General features: G+C 42.2%; 2 protein-coding genes and 1 pseudogene across 2 annotated transcripts in view; 1 reads left to right on the top strand and 2 right to left on the bottom strand.

Moving 5' to 3' along the window:
- Positions 1–10,581, bottom strand: part of LOC118364966 (mucolipin-1-like) — a 24,055-nt gene extending 13,474 nt beyond the window's left edge. Inside the window, exons 1-4 of the mRNA XM_035746810.2 lie at positions 10,308–10,581; positions 1,370–1,641; positions 881–1,048; positions 244–400 (exon numbers count right to left, since the gene is read on the bottom strand). Coding sequence (XP_035602703.1) covers positions 244–400; positions 881–1,048; positions 1,370–1,641; positions 10,308–10,353 — 643 coding nt within the window. The 5' untranslated portion in view covers positions 10,354–10,581. The remainder of the gene's footprint in view (positions 1–243; positions 401–880; positions 1,049–1,369; positions 1,642–10,307) is intronic.
- Positions 10,582–11,573: 992 nt separating this feature from the next.
- LOC118364967 (trafficking protein particle complex subunit 5-like) lies at positions 11,574–13,704 on the bottom strand. The gene is made up of 3 exons (XM_035746811.1): positions 13,642–13,704; positions 12,975–13,247; positions 11,574–12,735 (listed from the first exon to the last, which is right to left on the bottom strand). The coding sequence occupies exons 2-3, from the start codon at positions 13,242–13,244 to the stop codon at positions 12,439–12,441; spliced, it is 567 nt and encodes a 188-aa protein (XP_035602704.1). The 5' UTR covers positions 13,245–13,247; positions 13,642–13,704; the 3' UTR covers positions 11,574–12,438.
- Positions 13,705–15,105: 1,401 nt separating this feature from the next.
- On the top strand, positions 15,106–20,200 carry LOC127914378 (N-acetylmuramoyl-L-alanine amidase-like; annotated as a pseudogene).
- Positions 20,201–20,469: the final 269 nt, after the last annotated feature.

Consider the following 20,469-nt stretch of genomic DNA (forward strand, 5'->3'; position numbering starts at 1 on the left):
TTGTTCAAATCCGGCACAAAGCTCATCGTTTTTCAACCAGTCAACTAATCATCAAAAGCATGATAAGCCGAATCAGGCGTTTTAATGCTGGAACAGAACTACATTTAGTGCAACCCACTCCAGTGCAACCCACTCCAGTGCAACCCACTCCATAGGGTGCCATTTGGTAAGCGCAAACACTGTGTAGCTCTAGTACCAGGGTTGGTGACCACTGGCATAATGCAAGAAAGTAGATCGATGTACCTGTGATAACATGAGGGTCAATGTTGAAGGTATCATTGGCGGGATCGATGCTGCCCTTCTTGTAGTACTGCTGGCAGAGAGAGAGGGCCCTCCCTTTCACCCCGACCCCATAGACGTACGCATAGCGTCCCACCGTGGTCTCGGGTAGCATCAAATACTGTGAGGGAGGAGCAAGGGTACGAAGATGGAGAATAAGGCCCTGCTCTAATATTTTTAAAAACATATTCATCCCTCCTTCCTCCCTAATTTGAGGTAATCAGTGTTCTGCATGAGGATTCGTGGACGATTAGTGAACGTTTCCACACTACCTCTTCCACCAATCAAACTCGCTCAGATCTGTGATTACTTCAAAATGATGCAGGGAAGGAAAGGATACATTATAAATATTCAAACAGGGCCTAAGAGTTGGAGGCTTTCAGTTGAAAGTAGAGGATGAAAATATGAAGGGGACGAGATGTGGTCCTTCTTTGTGCTGCATGGACATGTTTCCATATCAGTCTGTATGCCGGGTCGTGTACATTCGGCACCAAAAGGAGAGATTTGCTGAAACCCTCATTAACATTTTAGTTTAAAAAAATAAAAAAATTCTATTGCATGCCCTAACGAACATGACCCAGGTGTCGTTAGTGACTGTTACCTGGTCTACGGCGTAGAAGATGTGTTCGTAGACGTCGCTCTGTGTGTACACGGCCAACGTGTCGTCGGAGCCCTCGTCATAGTCCTTCAAGAAGATGTGCTTAAAGGACATGGTGTTCTCCTCCTTGAACGTCACCACCATCTGGTTGCTGAGGCCAAACAACACCAGCTGAGGGAGGGAGGGAGGGAAGTAGGGATTCAGGTGTTTTATTGAAGGACAGCGACTGTTCGCAACTATAACATAACCCTTTTTGCTCGTAGGGAAATTATAGAAGTTAATGTTGTAAAGATTGTCGGTCCCTATTTAAAAACGTCAGATGCACAGACATCCTATCCACCAATAGGAACGGTGCACATGAAACAAGGTGTCAGTTGTTATGGACTTCAGGATTGTTGGTCCTGCCATAAAACCCGAGCTTTGCCATGAGGGAGTTTAAAATGTACTGTTCATACACTCAAAGTGCATATGAAACTAAATGGGTGTAGTTACCTGCACCGTGACAATGATAATCTTGAGCAGCTGCAGGCCCAGTTTGAAGGGCTTGCGGCCCTTGGCGTGGAACTTGTCACAGGGGCTCATGAAGAAGTACTTGAGCTTCCTGCGCAGGGCCTCCTCTTCCTGCTCTGCCCCCAGCCAGCCCCCCGCCGTTGCTGTGGGCAACCGGGGGTTGCCATGGCTGTGTCTGTGGTGAACATGCTTGTCACTGCTGTCGCTGGAGCCGTAGCCGTGAGGAGACACAGAGGAAACCAACCACTCCTTCTCTGGAGAGACAGATGGAGAGCGAGGGAAGAAAAAAACATGTTAGCAGCGATAGAAGGATAGTGAGAGTGACTAATATGGCCTATCAAAGAAACAGCGATGTAATCTGCAATAGCGCACCGCTAACGACACTCCTTATTAGTGCCATTTCCTCTGTGAGCACCGACACGGTTTACCCAGTGAATGTGGCTTTGAACCGTTGACACTGTTTCTTACCGATGAATAGGCTACGTGTCATAATGTTACCCTTCAGTGAGTGACAGCTCTTGGACTAGTTTGGGCAGCTTTCATTCACAACATTTCCTAATCTCCCTCGCCTCATGTAGTCATCCTTCACCACGTCTCTATCTAGTAAAACCCTGGGAGGTGACACAGGCCAGCTTTTTAAAACAACACCCAGATCAGAGGCCCTGGGCTGAGCCGAGCCGGGCGAGACAGACAGCCTCCCTGGAGGAAGAGAAGCGGGTGATTGGTGTGCTATAGCTGACGGCTCCGCCCCTCAAGGTAGACAGAAACACACCACTGGAGATGGAAGACACAGAAAGACTCCAGGGATGGTCGGGCTACTGCTACGCTACTACACCCGTCTGACTTGGTAGCCATTTGTCAAAGGAGCAGAGCTTCGAGGTGCGATGCTACACATTTCGATTGGCGTCGTCGATAACGTAAATCATAAAAGGTGTAGCAACCTCAGAGTTGACCAAAAAAACATGTGACAATAACAGATTTGGAAGGGAAATGTGGACCACATAGTTAGTGGGTAAAAGAGCTAGTTCAGCAGTATTAGAAAAAAATGAAGTTGAACTTGGAAATTAACTGCTGTCAACTCTTGGGTCACCTCACATCTGGTAAACAGGATGTGAGTTTACCAGAACTCAGACCCAGACCTGAAGACACAAAATCTGGTCTGACGGATGTAGAAGAGATTATCACTGATGTGTGTGTGTGTGTGTGTGTGTGTGTGTGTGCAAGACTGATATCTCAATGTTTACCTAATAGTAAGTCATCCACAATAATCACCTGCATATCTAACAATCTTTAGTTCGGCCAAGTGAATGAGAGAAGCCTATCTAGCTGGGGTGACCTGCCTACATTATATCAACAACTTGCACACCCAGAACCTTGCAAGGTCACAAAAACTCAGACATGACAGCAGTTGCGTGACTCTCCCTGTCAAAAACAATTCAGACCTGCGCTGAAAGAATTTGACTTTGTAACATTTCGTGCCAGCAATAGGAGCCCAAGCCAAGAAATTGACAGATCTTGATGGGGCATTCGTCAAAACAAAATTGCAGATGATGAGGGCTTGTTGCTGAGCCGCACTAAGAGATAGAGTCAATCAAACTGAATAAATCCGCTGAAAAATCCTGCTTTTCCGGTTCAGGGCAGTCAATGGTGTGTTAGAGAAGGCTTAATAGATAATCCTGCACCTTGTCCGTCAGTCATAGTCAGCACTGTGACCATCAGTCTGCCAGCATCTCTATCGCTACAACGGATCAGTCTGCACTGGGCAACCTAATTGGAACCAGTAAACAAGCAAAGCTGCTCCTCGTCTCTGTCAAATCTTAACTCTCTTGGACTCTATTTCCTGTTTCTATTTCCTCCTGTGGCAAGAGGACATGGTTATGAGGTGGACTTCTTGTTATTGTTATTTTTAACTTTAATCTGTTTCTTAGTCTCAAAATGCACATCAGCCAATTAAAATTGTTGATTTACTTGCACGTTATAGAACACTACATTGTAGCTGGTCCAGTCAGATAACCTGGCACATGTTAGCACTATGCTAGCCTCACCAGCTGACAGTGACTATTTCCTGTAACAAATTCTGCATCAGCCTATAAAAGATCTTGGACTTTATATCCAAAGGTGGGTTAACTGCTTTGTTCAGGGACAGAACGACAGAGTTTTACCTTGTCAGCTTGGGGATTCGATCTAGCAACCTTTCGGTTACTGGCCCAACGCTCTAACCACAAGGCTACCTGCTGCCGTGTGCCATCCACGCAGCCTCCGCATTGGATTAGTCGACTCAGACTGGCTTGAATCAGACGTGTCTCTTGTGCCATAATTTGATTTGAAATATTTGCCACTGCTCGACCCCAAAAAAATCATGGTCGACCAAACAATCACCCAGTCGACTAAATGGGGTCAGCCCTAATAGTAATGCATAGAAAACGTACATGTAAGTGTAGCCTACATAAGAAATTAAGTGATGTTTTTGACCTAACAGTAACATTAAACTACAGTGTATTTGAAAAGTATTCAGACCCCTTGACTTTTTTCCACATTGTGTTACATTACAGCCTTATTCTCATCAATCTACACACAATACCCCATAATGACAAAGCAAAAACAGGTTTATATAATTTTTTGCAAAATATAAAATAAAAACATTTAAATGTCATATTTACACAAGTATTCAGACCCTTTACTTTGTTGAAGCACCTTTGGCAGTGATTACAGTCTCGAGTCTTCTTGGGTATGATGCTATAAGCTTGGCACACCTGTATTTGGGGAGTTTCTCCCATTCTTCTCTGTAGATCCTCTCAAGTTCTGTCAGGTTGGATGAGGAGAGTCACTGCACAGCTCGGCCACTCCAGATATGTTAGATCGGGTTCAAGTCCGAGCTCTGGCTGGGCCACTCAAGGACATCGGAGACTTGTCCCGAAGCGTTGTCTTGGCTGTGTGCTTAAGACATTGTCCTGATGGAAGGTGAACTTTCACCCGTCTGAGGTCCTGAGCGCTCTGGAGCAGGTTCTCTCTGTATTTTCCTCTGTTAATCTTCCCTCGATCCTGACTAGTCTCCCAGTCCCTGCCACTGAAAAACATCCCCACAGCATGATGCTGCCACCACCATGCTTCACCGTAGGGACAGTGCCAGGTTTCCTCCAGACATGACAGTTGGCATTTAGGCCAAAGAGTTCAATCTTGGTTTCATCAGACCAGAGAATCTTGTTTCTCATGGTCTGAGGTACATTTTGGCAAACTCCAAGCGGGCTGTCATGCAATGCTTTGTCGTTATGGGGCATTGTGTTTAGATTGATGGGGGAAAAAAATAATTTCATCCATTTTAGCATAAGGCTGTAACGTAACAAAATGTGGAAAAATTCAAGGGGTCTGAACACTTTCCGAATGCACTGTACACTATTATAGTCAGTATGTTAGGCCAATGTAGAATACTAATGAAACATTAAGTGATCTTGAGAGACTGTTTTAGCTTTTATCAAAACATTTTTTTTAAATAAGCACCATTCTGAGAATTGGTGAAGTATGGCTCTGGTGCACTCCAGCAGATCTACCCCCCTGTATAGCAGTAGCCTATAAGTCAGTCTGCGAGAGGGACTCCAAGAACTCCTCATTAAATATATTTATAATCTTAATTTCTAAGGTTTTAGCTGAACCTTTCACAACATAAAACCTTAAAATAAATACCTGTAATTCACAAGGAATTGTCAAAGGAAAAATGTATATCACAACTAGGATTTGAACATCACAAACTGCAAAAATGACCAGAAACCTGGCTCGCAACACTGTGAGCTATTTGTCCAATTTAACTTTTGTAGCAGATGGTGCCGTGTGACTTCTGTTAAAGGACATTCATGTAAAAAGTGTTCGGTCACGTCAGAGAGGAAGAGGCGAAGTGGGAGGGTTTACTCCGCGCAAAATCTGTACACATAAGCAGATCATTAAAATTTAAGCAAGTTGAGGAGTTTTTGTATGGGGGGGGGGTAAGAATGTTGAATTTAGTCAAGCCATTTTATTATTGCTATTTAGATACATGAGGCTTATTTGATCTAATAGAAGCTTCATAATGCTTACAGGTTTACTGATAAAATTGTGATGCACATGACATCCTGGCAACTTTGAGAAAACAACACCGATATAAAGTGTTAAGGTTGCACATTTTGGGGAATATTCAAGGGTGGAAACTTTGTGGTAATTAATGCGAATATATGCAAATTCATTTTAATACCATTTAAATATAGATGTTTTTTTGCATTGTATATATTTACCATATCATATGGCGACAGAAACATAAACCTTTTACCTTATCACAAGTAGACATAATTGCAATTGATTAAATCCTTCCAATAGAAAAATTGAACTTTAATTAACTGAGTTGACTCTTCACATGGGATGATTTCACTGAACAACAAAAGAAAGGGAATATTGAATGATCCCCAATGATCTATTGCATCTCCCAAAAACATTTTCAACATACATCTGTAAAATGATAACCTAAGCTTTAGTTTCTAGACCGTCTTCCTTTCAGGCTTCTATGTCTTCTCCCTGGACCTCCTCAAATGTCAATTTCTTGAACAACAGACTGAGGCCTCATCTTCACTGTCACTTTCAAACCTTGTTGAGGATGGCTTGTTGTCAGGCTTAAAAAGTCTCAAATTTGCACAGATGGCCACCAATTTTTCAACCCTTGTATTGGTCAGCCTGTTGCGTGCTTTGGTGTGTGTGTTCCCAAACAAGGGCCAGTTGCGCTCTGAGGCGGCTGATGTTGGTGGGATTTGGAGGATGATGGAGGCAACAGGGGAAAGAGACTCAGATCCACAAAGTCCCTTCCACCAGGTGGCTGATGAGACATGTTGGCACGACTTGCATATTGCATCTACACCCCAAAGCCCTAGCTTGGAAGTGTACTTCCTTCTCCAGACTGCCAAGAACCTTGCCCTCATCCAGGCCAAGGTGGCGAGACACGGTAGTGATGACACCATAGACCTTGTTGATCTCTGCACCAGACAGTCCAACTTGTACGCCGCGGCATGTATTGGCTTCAGGCAGAGGTCTTCACACTTTTTGATGTATTTCAGAACTGCAGTTTCCTCTGCTTGGAGCAACAGTGAAGTGGGCAGGGCAGTATGGATTTATTCTCTTACATCTGCAAGCAGAGTCTGAACATCAGACAGGATGGCATTGTCTCCCTCAAATCCGTGCAATGGCTACTGCTATAGGTTTCAGGCTGCTTACCACTCTCTCCCAAAATACATCATCCAGGAGGACCCTCTTGATGGGGCTGTCCATATCGGCAGACTGTGATATGGACATTTCTTGGAGACTCCTTCCCCTCCAGGACTGTCAAACATGATGACAACACCACCCCAATGGGTGTTGCTGGGCAGCTTCAATGTGGTGCTCTTAATCTTCTCACTTTGCTTGGTGAGATAGATTGCTGTTATAACTTGATAACCCTTCACATACCTAACCATTTCCTTGGCTCTCATGTAGAGTGTATCCATTGTTTTCAGTGCCAAAATGTCCTTGAGGAGCAGATTCAATGCATGAGCAGCACAGCCAATGGGTGTGATGTGAGGATAGGACTCCTCCACTTTAAACCATGCAGCCTTCATGTTTGCAGCATTGTCTGTCACCAGTGCTACCTTCTGTGGTCCAAGGTCATTGATGACTGCCTTCAGCTTATCTGCAATGTAGAGACCGGTGTGTCTTTTTGTCCCTTGTGTCTGTGCTCTTGTAGAACACTGGTTGAGGGGTGGAGATTATGTAGTTAATTATTCCTTGCCCATGATCATTCTACCACCCATCAGAGATGATTGCAATACAGTCTGCTGTCGCTAGGATTTGCTTGACCTTCACTGGAGCTCTGTTCAACTCTGCATCCAAAAAATGAGTAGGTAAAGAATGTGTGGTTGGAGGGGTGTATGCTGGGCGAAGAACATTCAGAAATCTATTCCAATACACATTGCCTGTGAGCGTCAGAGGTGAATCAGTTGCATACACAGCTCGAACAAGACATTCATCAGCATTTCTCTGACAACGTTCCTCCATTGAGTCAAAAAAACATCTGATTCCAGGAGGACCATGAGCTGTTGCTATCGATAAGGTGTCTGATTCATAATTTTCACCTCGAATAGAAGTAAAGGGACTTTTGTCAGAGGTTGCTTGTTGTGAGCACTGAGGGAACTTTATGCACTTGGCCAGATGATTCTGCATCTTTGTTGCATTCTTCACATATGATTTGGCACAGTATTTGCAAATGTACACAGCTTTCCTTCTACATTAGCTGCAGTGAAATGTCTCCACACATTAAATAGTGCCTGTGGTATTTTCCTGTAAAGATTAGATAAAAATGAGTAATAAAAAAACAACAAATACAATTCCATGTACAGATAAATAGATTAAATAACTCATTTGTAAGATAAATGTTGTAAACTGAAACATGTATGGAAACAGGTGAATTAACACTCCTCGGTTAGCAGGCTCAAGCAAGTTAAAACCCACATGGTAGCAAAAACTAACTAGCAGAAATTGTTAACAAGTTAGGTGATTCAAAACACACTTTGCTGTAGGCTGCCATTTACTAGTTAACAAGAAATAATGGATGTCATATAAAATGTATTCACCCCAACTAGTATTGTATTCAAAACATACCAGAAAAGATGTTGTCCTAGGCTACTAGGGATTGTGAATCCCAGGTTTTCACTTTAATCATAAAAAAAGAAGATCTTTACAGGCAACCTTACATCATACACACACGTCTTACATATGCAGTAGTGTGGGCTCAATAGCATCTCATCAGTGTGCAAGATCTGAGAATCAGTTGTACATGTGATGAAAGAGTGCACTGCACATGTGATGGAAGAATGCACAGTGCATGCAGAGGGTTGAAATTCCATTGAATTTGGGAAAGTTTAATCAAAATATGCCACAAGACCTAGAATTGCCTTATGTGTAACCCACAAGAAAAAGGTTCACTGTTATAAGCTAACTCTTTTGATAAGCAAAATATCCCAAATTCCAGGGCTTAACTTTCCATGGAAAAATTCCAACCCTTTGCAACCCACAAATTAAGTAGTGTAAATGAGTCGAAAGTATACTACGGCATGAGAAGAAAAAATGCATTGACTGCTTACAAGACAATTTCTAAACCCCTGACCCACACACAGTGAAGTGCAGAAGTGAAAGCCTATGTCCACAGTCATATGGGCACCATAGACTATGACACATGTGAGAGGAAGTTAAGTAACTGGGTGGTGGGAGGTTATCACAGAGTATGGTAGATGGAGAACCTGGGTCAGTCTGGTTTAAAATGTAGCAGACATGCTATGGTGGTAGGGGGGAGCAAGAGTCGTCAGTCTTTGGAGTCCTGGAGGGGGCTCATGAAACAGTTTCTTTCAGCTTCCAACGCTCTAGAATTTTAACGGAATCCCTGGGACGTCCAACTAATCATTTAAAATGCTTGTGGTGGGGGCTAGTGTTTAGGGTAGAGATGTCCCAGGGATCCCGGATAGCGCTAACCCTGGAATTTAGGAATAATTGCTTGAATCAAGACTCATGAGCATTGAAGTACAGCATTGACTGTAATGGCGGGATAGAATAGAACAATTTCAAGGCTACAATTGTCCTTGCTGAAAGTGGCCATCAGGTATAATTTCCTACCTCAAACTTGACAAGTGTAAACTATTATTAGCTAATTCTGTCAGCAGCAGGTCAACATAAAGCGAACTCTTTGCCTATTTCATCCAGAATGTCTGTAGGGGAGAGTGGGGTATGTTGAGCCAAAGGGTAAGTTGGCCACCCCTTGTTTCTAGGAAACCATGCACAAAATGTATGATTTGACCAAATATTTAGGAAGAAGTCATGATTTCATTGAGTCTGTGGAGGAAGAAACCACATGGAAAGTGGTAAGCAAGTTAGGTCCAACAAACTGTTTATCACCAACTCAAATGAATGTATTGTGCTAGAGGTTTCATGATGCTTGCATATAAACCAAAGATTGTTCTATACATCACTTGGGGTCTCTATAAGCGTCGACATGAGGCCCTAAACCTATAATGAAAGTTAATCCTTGTAGTTCTGTTTGCCTTGGGGTAAGTTGAGCCAGTGGCAAGTTAAGCAAATTGAAGTGTTTTCTTCCTAGGTGTAATGCAATACATTTTTGCTGGGATATGAGGTAACACCAGGGCCTGGCTTATATTAAAAGTGTTTAAAATATACTGTGTTTGTTAGGTGATAATACTGTGTTAAAAGATGAGTAAAATGATTAAAAGACAAAGCGATTGTGATTGTTTTGAATTGTGTTTGAGAAATATGGACATGGTTTTAAAGAGGTAATGATAATATGTAGGCGGCTCAACTTACCCTGTGAATATGGATAGCATAACGCTACTAGATTCTATTGGAAATACGGCATCATTCAGGATTCAGGAATAGCATACACACAACGACTCATATTGCACACATTAAAGCTGTAGGACTTGCCCAGAAACAGCGATCACATGATTAAAAACAAAACATATTGTGGATAACTGACTAAATATGGTGGATGGTTTTGTACACATTTAAGCAATAAAGCTTCTTCCAGTCAGTGTTTGGAAACATTGTAACAAAACATTGTTGATGCTGCTGCGTCAACCTCATACAATGTTACCGTGTTGCACAATGTTACTGCGTTATACAATGTTACTTATGCATTTATTCACGATTAATCACCATTCATTTTGTACCTAGAATGAGATGTATGTTTTATGGAGATGATTGGCATGACAGCCCTCTGTAGAGCTACGTTACACAAGTAGAATATACTCAGGGCCCTCTTTCAGTGAAAGACATGCAACAATATAACAAACCATTTAAAAACACAAAGTTACAAAGTAACATGTCAGAAAATTCTTGAAAATAACTTGTAAACAACTCAACATACCTGAACCAGCGCCGCCGTGGTTGCAATTCCCGCTTGCTGTAGCCATGTAAGCGTTTTGAAACTATAAATAAATATGCGACATAAAAATCTGACCTGTTTCAGAATAAGCGAAAGCAAATAAAAGCTGTTATTAAAACGCGAGTATATTGTTGGCGTGGAATTAACTGTCCGAGAAGATAGCCATATGAGGACGACGTTTTTCTGTGTGTTCTGCATTTACTGTAGAGGTTCAGCATCGGGACAAGACATAACTCGCTTCCTCAGGCGACATCACGTGACTCATGTGTCACGTGACTGCACAAGGTGGCGCTTGTTCTCATCTCTTTCAATTCACACGGCTGTATTGCCACGGGGAACGTGTTCACAGTGCAAAAACAACCGAAATAAACCATTTATTTAAATGAACAGTTATACATTACACTCACCAAAGTTCAAACAGAATAAAGACATTCAAATGTCGTGTTATGTCTGTATACAGTGTCGTAACCATGTGCAAATAGTTCCAACATCAAAAGGGAAAATATATGTTCTTCACTGGTTGCCCTTTTTGTTGTGGCAACAGGTCACAAATCTTGCTGTGGTATTTCACCCAATAGATATGGGAGTTTATCAAAATCAATTTTTTTGTGGGTCTGTGTAGTCTGAGGGAAATATGTGTCTCTAATATGGTCATACATTTGGCAGGAGGTTAGGAAGGGCAGTGTGGACATAGCCTGTCTTCTCTTTAGAGCCAAGTCTGCCTACAGCAGCCTTTCTCAATAGCAAGGCTATGTTCACTGAGTCTTTACATAGTCAAAGCATTCCTTAAGTTTGGGTCAGTCACAGTGGTCAGGTATTCTGCCACTGTGTACTCTCTGTTTAGGGCCAAATAGCGTTCTAGTTTGCGCCGTTTTTTGTTAATTCTTTCCAATGTGTCAAGTTATCTTTTTGTTTTCTCATGACTTGGTTGGGTCTAATTGTGTTGCTGTCTTGGGGCTCTGTTTTGTGTTTGTGAACAAAGCCCCAGGACCAGCTTGCTTAGGGGACTCTTCTCCAGGTTCATCTCTCTGTAGGTTTCGTTCTCCCACTTCAACTTTGCCATTTCTTTGCAGCCTCTGGCCAACATTTAATTGCAGACAATAGTAAAACACATACCAAGCTAAACATCTAATTATGTATAACTTGAGACCTGTTATTGACACAATTATTTATTATCATGGAATTTCTGGTCCATATGGCAAATGTAAACATTACATTTCTTGGTAATTTCAATGAAATACAAAGGCATTATTTCAGGTTTGACAGTATTTATTTCCATTTTGACAAAGCAATATACAAGCACCAAATAAGTTGTGAACATTAAAGCAGCCACACATATATTTACAATGACACAATGATTCGTCAGGTCTAAAATGGGGAGCATTGTAACATTTCCCACCCATAAGATATTACAAATAAGACCGAAGTGCATATCATTGTACAGTGCTAGATAACTCTGTTCAATCAGGGGATTCCATTTTTACAAAAATCACATCTTGCTGAACAGTCCAGGATAAAGCGCATTCAATTGTGACCATTTCTGTTTTTTCATTAGTGAACTACTGAGCTGCTCAAGCCACACTCCTCTCTTTCCATACTGTTACTCCTCCCTTTCATCTGCCTTTAGAGTAGGTCCTTTGAAATAGTGAATACCGTACTATCAACTAGCTTCCTTTCCTTGTTCCATGTCATTGTCCTCACTGATTCAAATGCACCGAATAGGTCAAATAACTCATAAAGCTAACGTTTCTGAATAAAATCTGTGTACTTTCTGCAAATGCCATAAAGTTAATTTACGGCAGTGGAAGAAGTATAATGTAGTTATAGTGGGTTAGTCATAGTAGGGAAGTTCTGTAACCATGTACACAAATTGATGCATTGTTGTAAAAACTGGCTCCGCCCACGTAGCTATATTCAAGTAAGTATGTTGACCTTGCCAACAGATAGGGAAGTGAAAGTGAGTACTTTCTCCGATCTTCCACATCTGTCAGGACAATCAAATGAATAGGGAATAGGAAAAGAAGCACTATATATTATACAGCCAATAGGGTATACAGTACATCCCTTTTACATCTCAGTCCACACTTCCTACTACCTCTGAACTCTATCTACCCTATCTGCCCTCCAGTGCCTTGTCTCGGGCGATGACGACCTCATCAAACTTGATCATGAGAGTGGTGCCCTTGTGCCAGTGTACCGTGACCTTGGCGGGGAAGCCGCTGTGTGTTAGAATGGCCTCCACCACGCCCCCGGTGAAAGCGGCACAGTTGAGCGTGCTGTTCTCTTTGGGCACCGAGATGAAGGCGTTGATCAGGGGCTCTTTCTCGATGATATAGTAGGTCTTGTCATCGTCGTTGGCCTGCTCCAGCTTGTCCGCTTCCTTGCCGAACAGGGCCCTCCACACCGACACCTGGGGAATCGAGCGGGAACGGAAGACAGAGAAAGGTGAAGATATGTTTGTGTTTATGCTCATGTCAGAGGCCAGGTCTGTTGAAGTGGAGGTCAAGTCGCTGCTACAGCCAAGAGCCATGTATACTGAGGCTATATTTGTATTACATTATAGCCTAATGGTAGTATAATGTCAAACATGGGTTGTTATTACACTAATGAAAAAGTCTAGTATGTCAATCTCAGTTCTCTTGGTCATACCTTGATGAAGAGCAGTATGTTCAACACTTTGGTTTCCCTTTTTCCATTCTTCTCTCTCAACACCAGCACATCCAACAGGCTGGCCCCCACGCCTTGACCCAAGTCTGCCAAGCGTGCCTGCAGCTCGGACACAGAGTACACCCGACTCTGGCAGTATTGCACCATTTCAGAGAAGAGCAGGGCGAATGCGCTCACGCTGACCTCAGTCTTGGGTCTGGTGAGCGAGCGCTCTAGAATCGCAGACTTGCCCCTGGTGAAGCGAGTCTCCATTTTCTACACGGGAAAGTGAGGAGAGTGAGTGACTATCAACAACATCAGAATGCTGGTGTATAATAAAATATCTGCACATGACTGTTGGTGCTTTCAAGACAACTGGGAACTCTGGGAAAAACGAGGTCAAATCATGACATAAGTGATCTTCAGGTCGTAACTCCAGAAGGATGCCCGAGTTGGATGACAGTTCAAATTATTTTTCCCAGTCATCCATTTCAACACACCAGCAAACGTGCTACTACGGTTAGATACTCTTGAACAGAATATGAATAAAAACAAGGATTATTTCGTTCAAAGAGCACACATTGTTGGAAAGGTGACTCTAAAACATGCACAAAGAAGAAATAAACATAGCAAATACTATAATTAAATGATTCAAATGAATCTTTCTCACCAATTTCTGTTGTTCTTCTTCACAGAACAATTGGCAAACATCACGTTTTACTTCCTGTTCCGGGGAAACGTCACAGTGACGGATCATGATATTAATGTTGAAATATTTCCGTTTAAACATTATGGTATTGATACAATTATTTTAAATATTACAGTTTTCATAAATAATTATTTTAAATAGATTTTTTAAAAATCCTATACAAACGATTAAAAAATAGCTAATTATCATCCAGTAGAGGCCACTATATTGTCCCATTTATCCACTGGTAATTATGTTTTTCTTAATGTCAAAAAATGTTAAAATTCACCTCATACATTGAGAACAAGAGGTTTGGGGATGGAAAAAAACACAAAACAAACAGACATTGGCTGCTATTCTCTATGCAGCAGTCACTCAAATGTAATAGACTTTGTTCCCCTTTACTCCCAACCACCAAAACCTCATAAGCCAATGAACACCACCTGCCACGGGACACTAATGTCATGAGTCAGGAACGTTACTGTCATCTGAAAAAGCATACATGCACTGATTATAGTGTCTGCCTACTACATTGGCTTGTTTTTGGGGAATTTGTTTTTTGGGAATTTGAAAGTGTCATTTCCAGTAAGGTTACTGGGCTTCCCTGACATTGACGGTAAACAGACCGCCCCTCTCCTCTATGCATCATGGAACACATTTACCAGACTTCACCATCTGTGTGTGTCTGTGTGTGTCTGTGTGTATATGTGTGTGTAATTACATCCATATGTGTGAAAGGTGGATGTAATAGATGTATATAATGGAAAAAATACTGTGATGGCTAATACAAACCAGCATAACTTCAGCACTTCTCTTGTCCCTTTAAGCCTGATCTCGTGACAAAAAAAGGGCCTTATTTGTTTTCTGATGACAAACTTTGACTTTGGGTAAGAACCAATCAACATTTGGAGAGTTATTTCATCTATTGGGACACCACATTACAAACACATTAATTCCCCAAAGTGGGAAGTGAAACCAGCTTTAGGTACTTATTGAGCACCTGGACATTCTGCTTGTGGTTTGTCATGAGTGGTTGTGGTTTGTCATAACAGAACGTTGGACTGTAAGAGACAAGAAGATTTACAACTCTCGTCGGCAGCCTGGGTTGACCTTGTCTGGGGATTGTTTGTGGGTTTTAGTTTAGCCTCTGGATCTGGTGTGATACAGCTGCACTCAGAATGACTACAGTGGTTCTATGGCTCTTCATTGTGGCTGGAACGTGCTACAGCGTTCTCTGTTCAGGCAGCCTGAGTTAATGGACTGAAATTACAGTACATGTTCATTTGGGTTAATATGTCTGAAAGTATGGCTGCCATACTGTGTTGTCCGTACACATCTTCATTGGCAACATATGCTTCTATCGGTAAACTGAGAGCTCAATTGAACAGAAAAAAAGTCACTAGTATTTAACTGGTGTACGAAACATTAAATACCCCAAGATATCAAATCAAATCAAATTTTATTTGTCACATACACATGGTTAGCAGATGTTAATGCGAGTGTAGCGAAATGCTTGTGCTTCTAGTTCCGACAATGCAGTGATAACCAACAAGTAATCTAACTAAAAATTCCAAAACTACTGTCTTATACACAGTGTAAGGGGATAAGGAATATGTACATAAGGATATATGAATGAGTGATGGTACAGAGCAGCATACAGTAGATGGTATCGAGTACAGTATATACATATGAGATGAGTGTGTAGACAAAGTAAACAAAGTGACATAGTTAAAGTGGCTAGTGATACATGTATTACATAAGGATGCAGTCGATGATGTAGAGTACAGTATATACGTATGCATATGAGATGAATAATGTAGGGTAAGTAACATTATATAAGGTAGCATTGTTTAAAGTGGCTAGTGATATATTTACATCATTTCCCATCAATTCCCATTATTGAAGTGGCTGGATAGTATGAATATGAATGAAGCCCCAGGTGACTGTTTGCACGGAGCCAGTTGTAGCATGAACGAAAAACATTTGTTTTAGTTTCAGAGGACCACCTGCGGGACATGGACTGTTTCATCAGTGCCGTTGAGCAGGCTGAGGACTCTAACCCAGACCTGTCCCCACTAGCCCTGGTGAGGACCCACTCACCCTGCACCTCCTGGGGGCCTCCAACAACATCAGCCGCATCCACACTTCCGTGTTTGACACTATTCTCTTTGGCTTCTTCGACAAAGCCATCCACCGTTTTGTGACGGACTGTGGTGAGGAGAGAGGGGTCATTCTGACCCAAGATGGCACCACAGTGGCCATTGCTCCCATGCTTCTAGGCATCGAGGTGGGTCTGAAAGCTAAGCTTGAGGGCACACTTCCTCTGGGCATGTTTCCCCTCACCTTGGCCAAAAACCTAGGGTTGTCGTTCCTTAGCCTCCAGGACTTTCCACCCGCTCAGCGTCTGGGGCTGGACGGCTGCTGGGACAAAAGTGACCCACTCCAGGGTGTTCCAGCTGTCACGGGTGCCCACCCATCAAAGGGGGAATTAAGGGGTCCATCTTGGGCATGGATCTTGCCACCCTGGCCCCCTCTGAACAGCCTAGTAAACTCAGCAAGGTGATGAAGGGTTACTACAACCATGTCCTGGAGGGGCAAGACCTGGGGATTGTATCCAGCCACATCGGCCCCAAGCGCAGGGAGATTGCCAAAGCCCTGCTGGGCACCCTGGACGTGATGAAGGGTTACTACAACCATGTCCTGGAGGGGCAAGACCTGGGGATTGTATCCAGCCACATCGGCCCCAAGCGCAGGGAGATTGCCAAAGCCCTGCTGGGCACCCTGGACAACTAGACCCTCCCTATACCTGGTGTGGAGGCTGGAGGACAATCAGTGGATAGCCAAGGATACAGGGGTGGAAAAAGCAGTGAGAGACAGAATGCTGGAATTTGTCCACAGGTACTGGGGTGGGTCTCAGGATGGGGGAGAGGGAATCATTTACCCCTGTAATTATGAAATTGTAGGTGATTAATGGCTATTCATTTGAAGTCTACAGACAATTGGCCTGTAAATATGAAGAGTATATAGGTGACCTTTGACCCCCTCATCCATTCGCAGATATTAACAAAACTTTTATACTAAGCTTCATAGATGGAGACAAGTGTCCTGTACAATTACTGAAGCAGTCATATCATAGTGTAATGAAAAAGATTGGAGACAGAGAGCTGGTTTCAAGCGCAGGGCGCAGCAGGTGTTTCTTTGTAAAGGACCACATGTCCACGGGCATGCAGAAGGTCATACACAGGGGGTCCAAAAAGGCAACAGTACAGGCAGGGAAAAGGCTAGTTACGTCGTCCGGGAGATCAGGCAATAGGTAGATAACAGGAAATCCGATAGGCTTAAGTACAGGCGTCGTTAGTGAGGCAGGCAAAAACTATGAGGATTAAATTATGGGAAAAACAGAGCTCCGAACAGAAGTGTGTCACAAAACAAACACCTCACAATGACGGGGTGCAAAGAACTAAATAGTGTGCGATAATGACAAACAGGTGTGTGAACAGGTGATCAGAATTCAGGTGATTGGGATCTGGAGTGAACTGCGTTCACGGGGATCCACGTGTTTGAGAGTGTGAGCTGGAAGCAGACGTTACACATAGCAAATCTTGACATGATGTTACACGGTATAACTTGAAGCAATATGTAATGACAAGACTCTATAACAGGAATCAGGGTTGTGAGATCATTTGTTTTATCACTCTAACTCCTAAATGTATGTCACCCTCAGCTTTGTGGTGGGTTCTGACGGGTACATCTACGCGGGGCGAGGCTGGCATCACCTTGGCACCCACACCAGGGGACAGATCTCTTACGGTTACGGCGTGGCATTCAAGTTATACCGTGTAACATCATGTCAAGATTTGCTATGTGTAACGTCTGCTTCCAGCTCACACTCTCAAACACGTGGATCCCCGTGAACGCAGCATAAACATTCATTGGCAACTACTCCTCCTCTCTGCCACGCCCTGGATCTGGTGCACCAACACCTGGCCAAGTGTGCAGTGGACGGCGGGGGCCTGCAGGCCAACTTCACCCTCCACGGGCACCGGCAGCTGGTGGACACCTCCTGTCAAGGAGATGCACTCTACTCAGAGATCAGGGGCTGGGAGCACTTTGGGGTGAGAGACTGTTCAGTATTATAGGCTACTATACTGTTTGTTAGTCAATGTCAAATGTATCCGTTTAAACACAATCAAAAGGGCATCACAGTTGCGCCAGAACACTATTCAGTCACAATACAATTGTGCTCTTTTTCATACATTAGACATTAGGTGATAAACACCAACATTAAGCTGTTTGTGCACTGTTGATATTGGTGCTGCTGACACGTTTTCATCCGGTGTTATCTTGACCACTAATTACAGCAATCTTTTACAGGAAACCAGCTCATCAAAAAAGGACCAATGAAGGAGACAAGCATGTAAAAAGCAGTGTGGAATAAAGCCAGTTTTGTCTAAATGTTTCATCGGATTGTATGGGGGTATCAATTTGTTATGTCCATGATAATAGTGTGTTTTAGAGTTATAACAGCGTATAACACTCACCCTTATGGTTGTCACTGCTTCACATGATAGTATTGTAACACAACAGAGAGACATGCACACTGAACAACATTATTAGAGCAACATGTAAAGTGTTGGTCACCATGTTTCATGAGCTGAAATAAAATATCCCAGAGATTTTCCATACGCACAAAAAATTTATTTTTCTCCAATATTGTGCAGAAATGTGTTTACATTCCTGTTAGTGAGCATTTCTCATTTGCCGAGATAATCCATCCACCTGACCGGTGTGGCATATCAAGAAGCTGTTTAAACAGCATGATCATTACACAGGTGCACCTTGTCCTTGGGACAATGAAAAGCAACTCTAAAATGTGCAATTTTGTCACACAACAAAATACCTCAGAGGTCTCAAGTTGAGGGAGTGTGTGATTGGCATGCTGACTGCAGTAATGTCCACTAGAGCTGTTGTCAGATAATTGAATGTAAATTTATCTACCATAAGCCACCTCCAACGTTGTTTTTGAGAATTTGGCAGTGCGGCAATCGGCCTCACGACCGCAGACCACATCTAACCACGCCAGCCCAGGACCTCCACATCTGACTTCTTCCCCTGTGGGATCGTCTGAGACCAGCCACCCGGACAGCTAATGAAACTGAGGAGTATTTATGTCTGTAATAAAGCCCCTTTGTGGGGGAAAAACTAATTCTGATTGGTTGGGCCTGGCTCCCAAGTGGGCGGGCCTATGCACAGTCTTGTGAAATCCATAGATTAGGGCCTAATTTTTTTATTTCAATTGACTGATTTCCTTATATGAACTTATAACTCGGTAAAATCGTTGAAATTGTAGCATGTTGCATTTCTATTTGTGATTAGTATAGCTGCATCTGTCGAAAGAGAGAGAGAGAGAGACAGTGACACCCAGTGGCATAGGAATGACTCCTGTCACCAAGGCTACAAGAGGATCCAGGATGGATGTGTTCCACAATTAAATTAATGTAAACATCGCATTTAACACAAAACTAACATCCGTTTTAGCGGGCGTAGGGAGACAATTAGCCCTATTGGAATACTTTGAAACTGTTTTGGCAAATGAATTATACAACTTGGCTATCTGTCCAATTCGTGAAAAACATATTGATCAGGTTGTGAGAGCGAAATGTTTAACAGGTGTGTAAGTTCATATTAATGAAACATTTATTAAATAGGCCTAAATCCTCGATTTCAATCAAATGATTGTAAACTCAACGCATTGAACATTATTTTGAACATTCTTATTAATATCATTATTGTAATAATGAATATTTTGTAATGTTATTTATTTTCTTCATCAGCATGGGTTGACAATCATGGCATATTTGTTCAGTCAACACTGATTTAGCTATTTTTCATACACTTTCAATGTATTACAAGTACAGTATAATGTTAAATATCAACACTGGTCATTGTTGATACCTAAGCATACTGTAAATCGTATTGATTCATAAGGTAATTAATTTCATATAGCCTACTTTAAATAACATGTTGTCTTGTATTTTCTAAGCGATTTTTTTTATCAACAGATTTTAATGCTGTATTGCATGTTTTATGTATTTCTCTAACCCTTGTGTATGCGAATTGCCAATGCCAATAAAGCATCATAAATTACGTTTTTTTTTCAAGTGACATCGCGTAAAAATGTTAGAGGATCTGCTGTATTCATTAGGGAGAAATAGGATTGGCCCGTGGCACATAATACAACAGGATAAATAAATGTGCTCGGAAATGTACGCACGCTGTGCGCAATAAGGAACCTAGATTATAATTCTATGTCCGTCACAATGTCCAATAACATACATTTTAATTCCTAATTCTATGTGTATTACTCAAGAGTTTTAAGTTATTCGCAATCACAACCCATCTACAGTATATCGATAGCAAACTCGAATTCTTCATTCAAGTCGATCAAAAAAAAAACATTTTTTCCTGTTCTCAGTAAGGTGTTCCCATAATGAAAAGGCCCGATATTGCACGCATTCGACATTTTAGAAAAATAATCAAATCTATTAGCTACACAACCACTTTATCGATCATCTAAGATGACTTGCTTCCTCGTCATAATTAAGGTCTCATTAATCTCATTTGCACGTTCATTGTTTATATTGCATGTTGTTCTTCTATGGAAGGTATAATGTATATTCTTCCCATTTAGCTAACTTTTTCCAGCATTCATTTGAAAAAGACAGATGTACTGCTGTAGACACCTGGTATTGGGTCATGTGCTCAGTAACCCTCCCTCTTTCTGCAGAGCTTTGGCCAGCAAAAACAAAT

Source organism: Oncorhynchus keta, chromosome 32, assembly GCF_023373465.1.
Source record: "Oncorhynchus keta strain PuntledgeMale-10-30-2019 chromosome 32, Oket_V2, whole genome shotgun sequence".
In the NCBI taxonomy this organism is placed as follows: domain Eukaryota; kingdom Metazoa; phylum Chordata; class Actinopteri; order Salmoniformes; family Salmonidae; genus Oncorhynchus; species Oncorhynchus keta.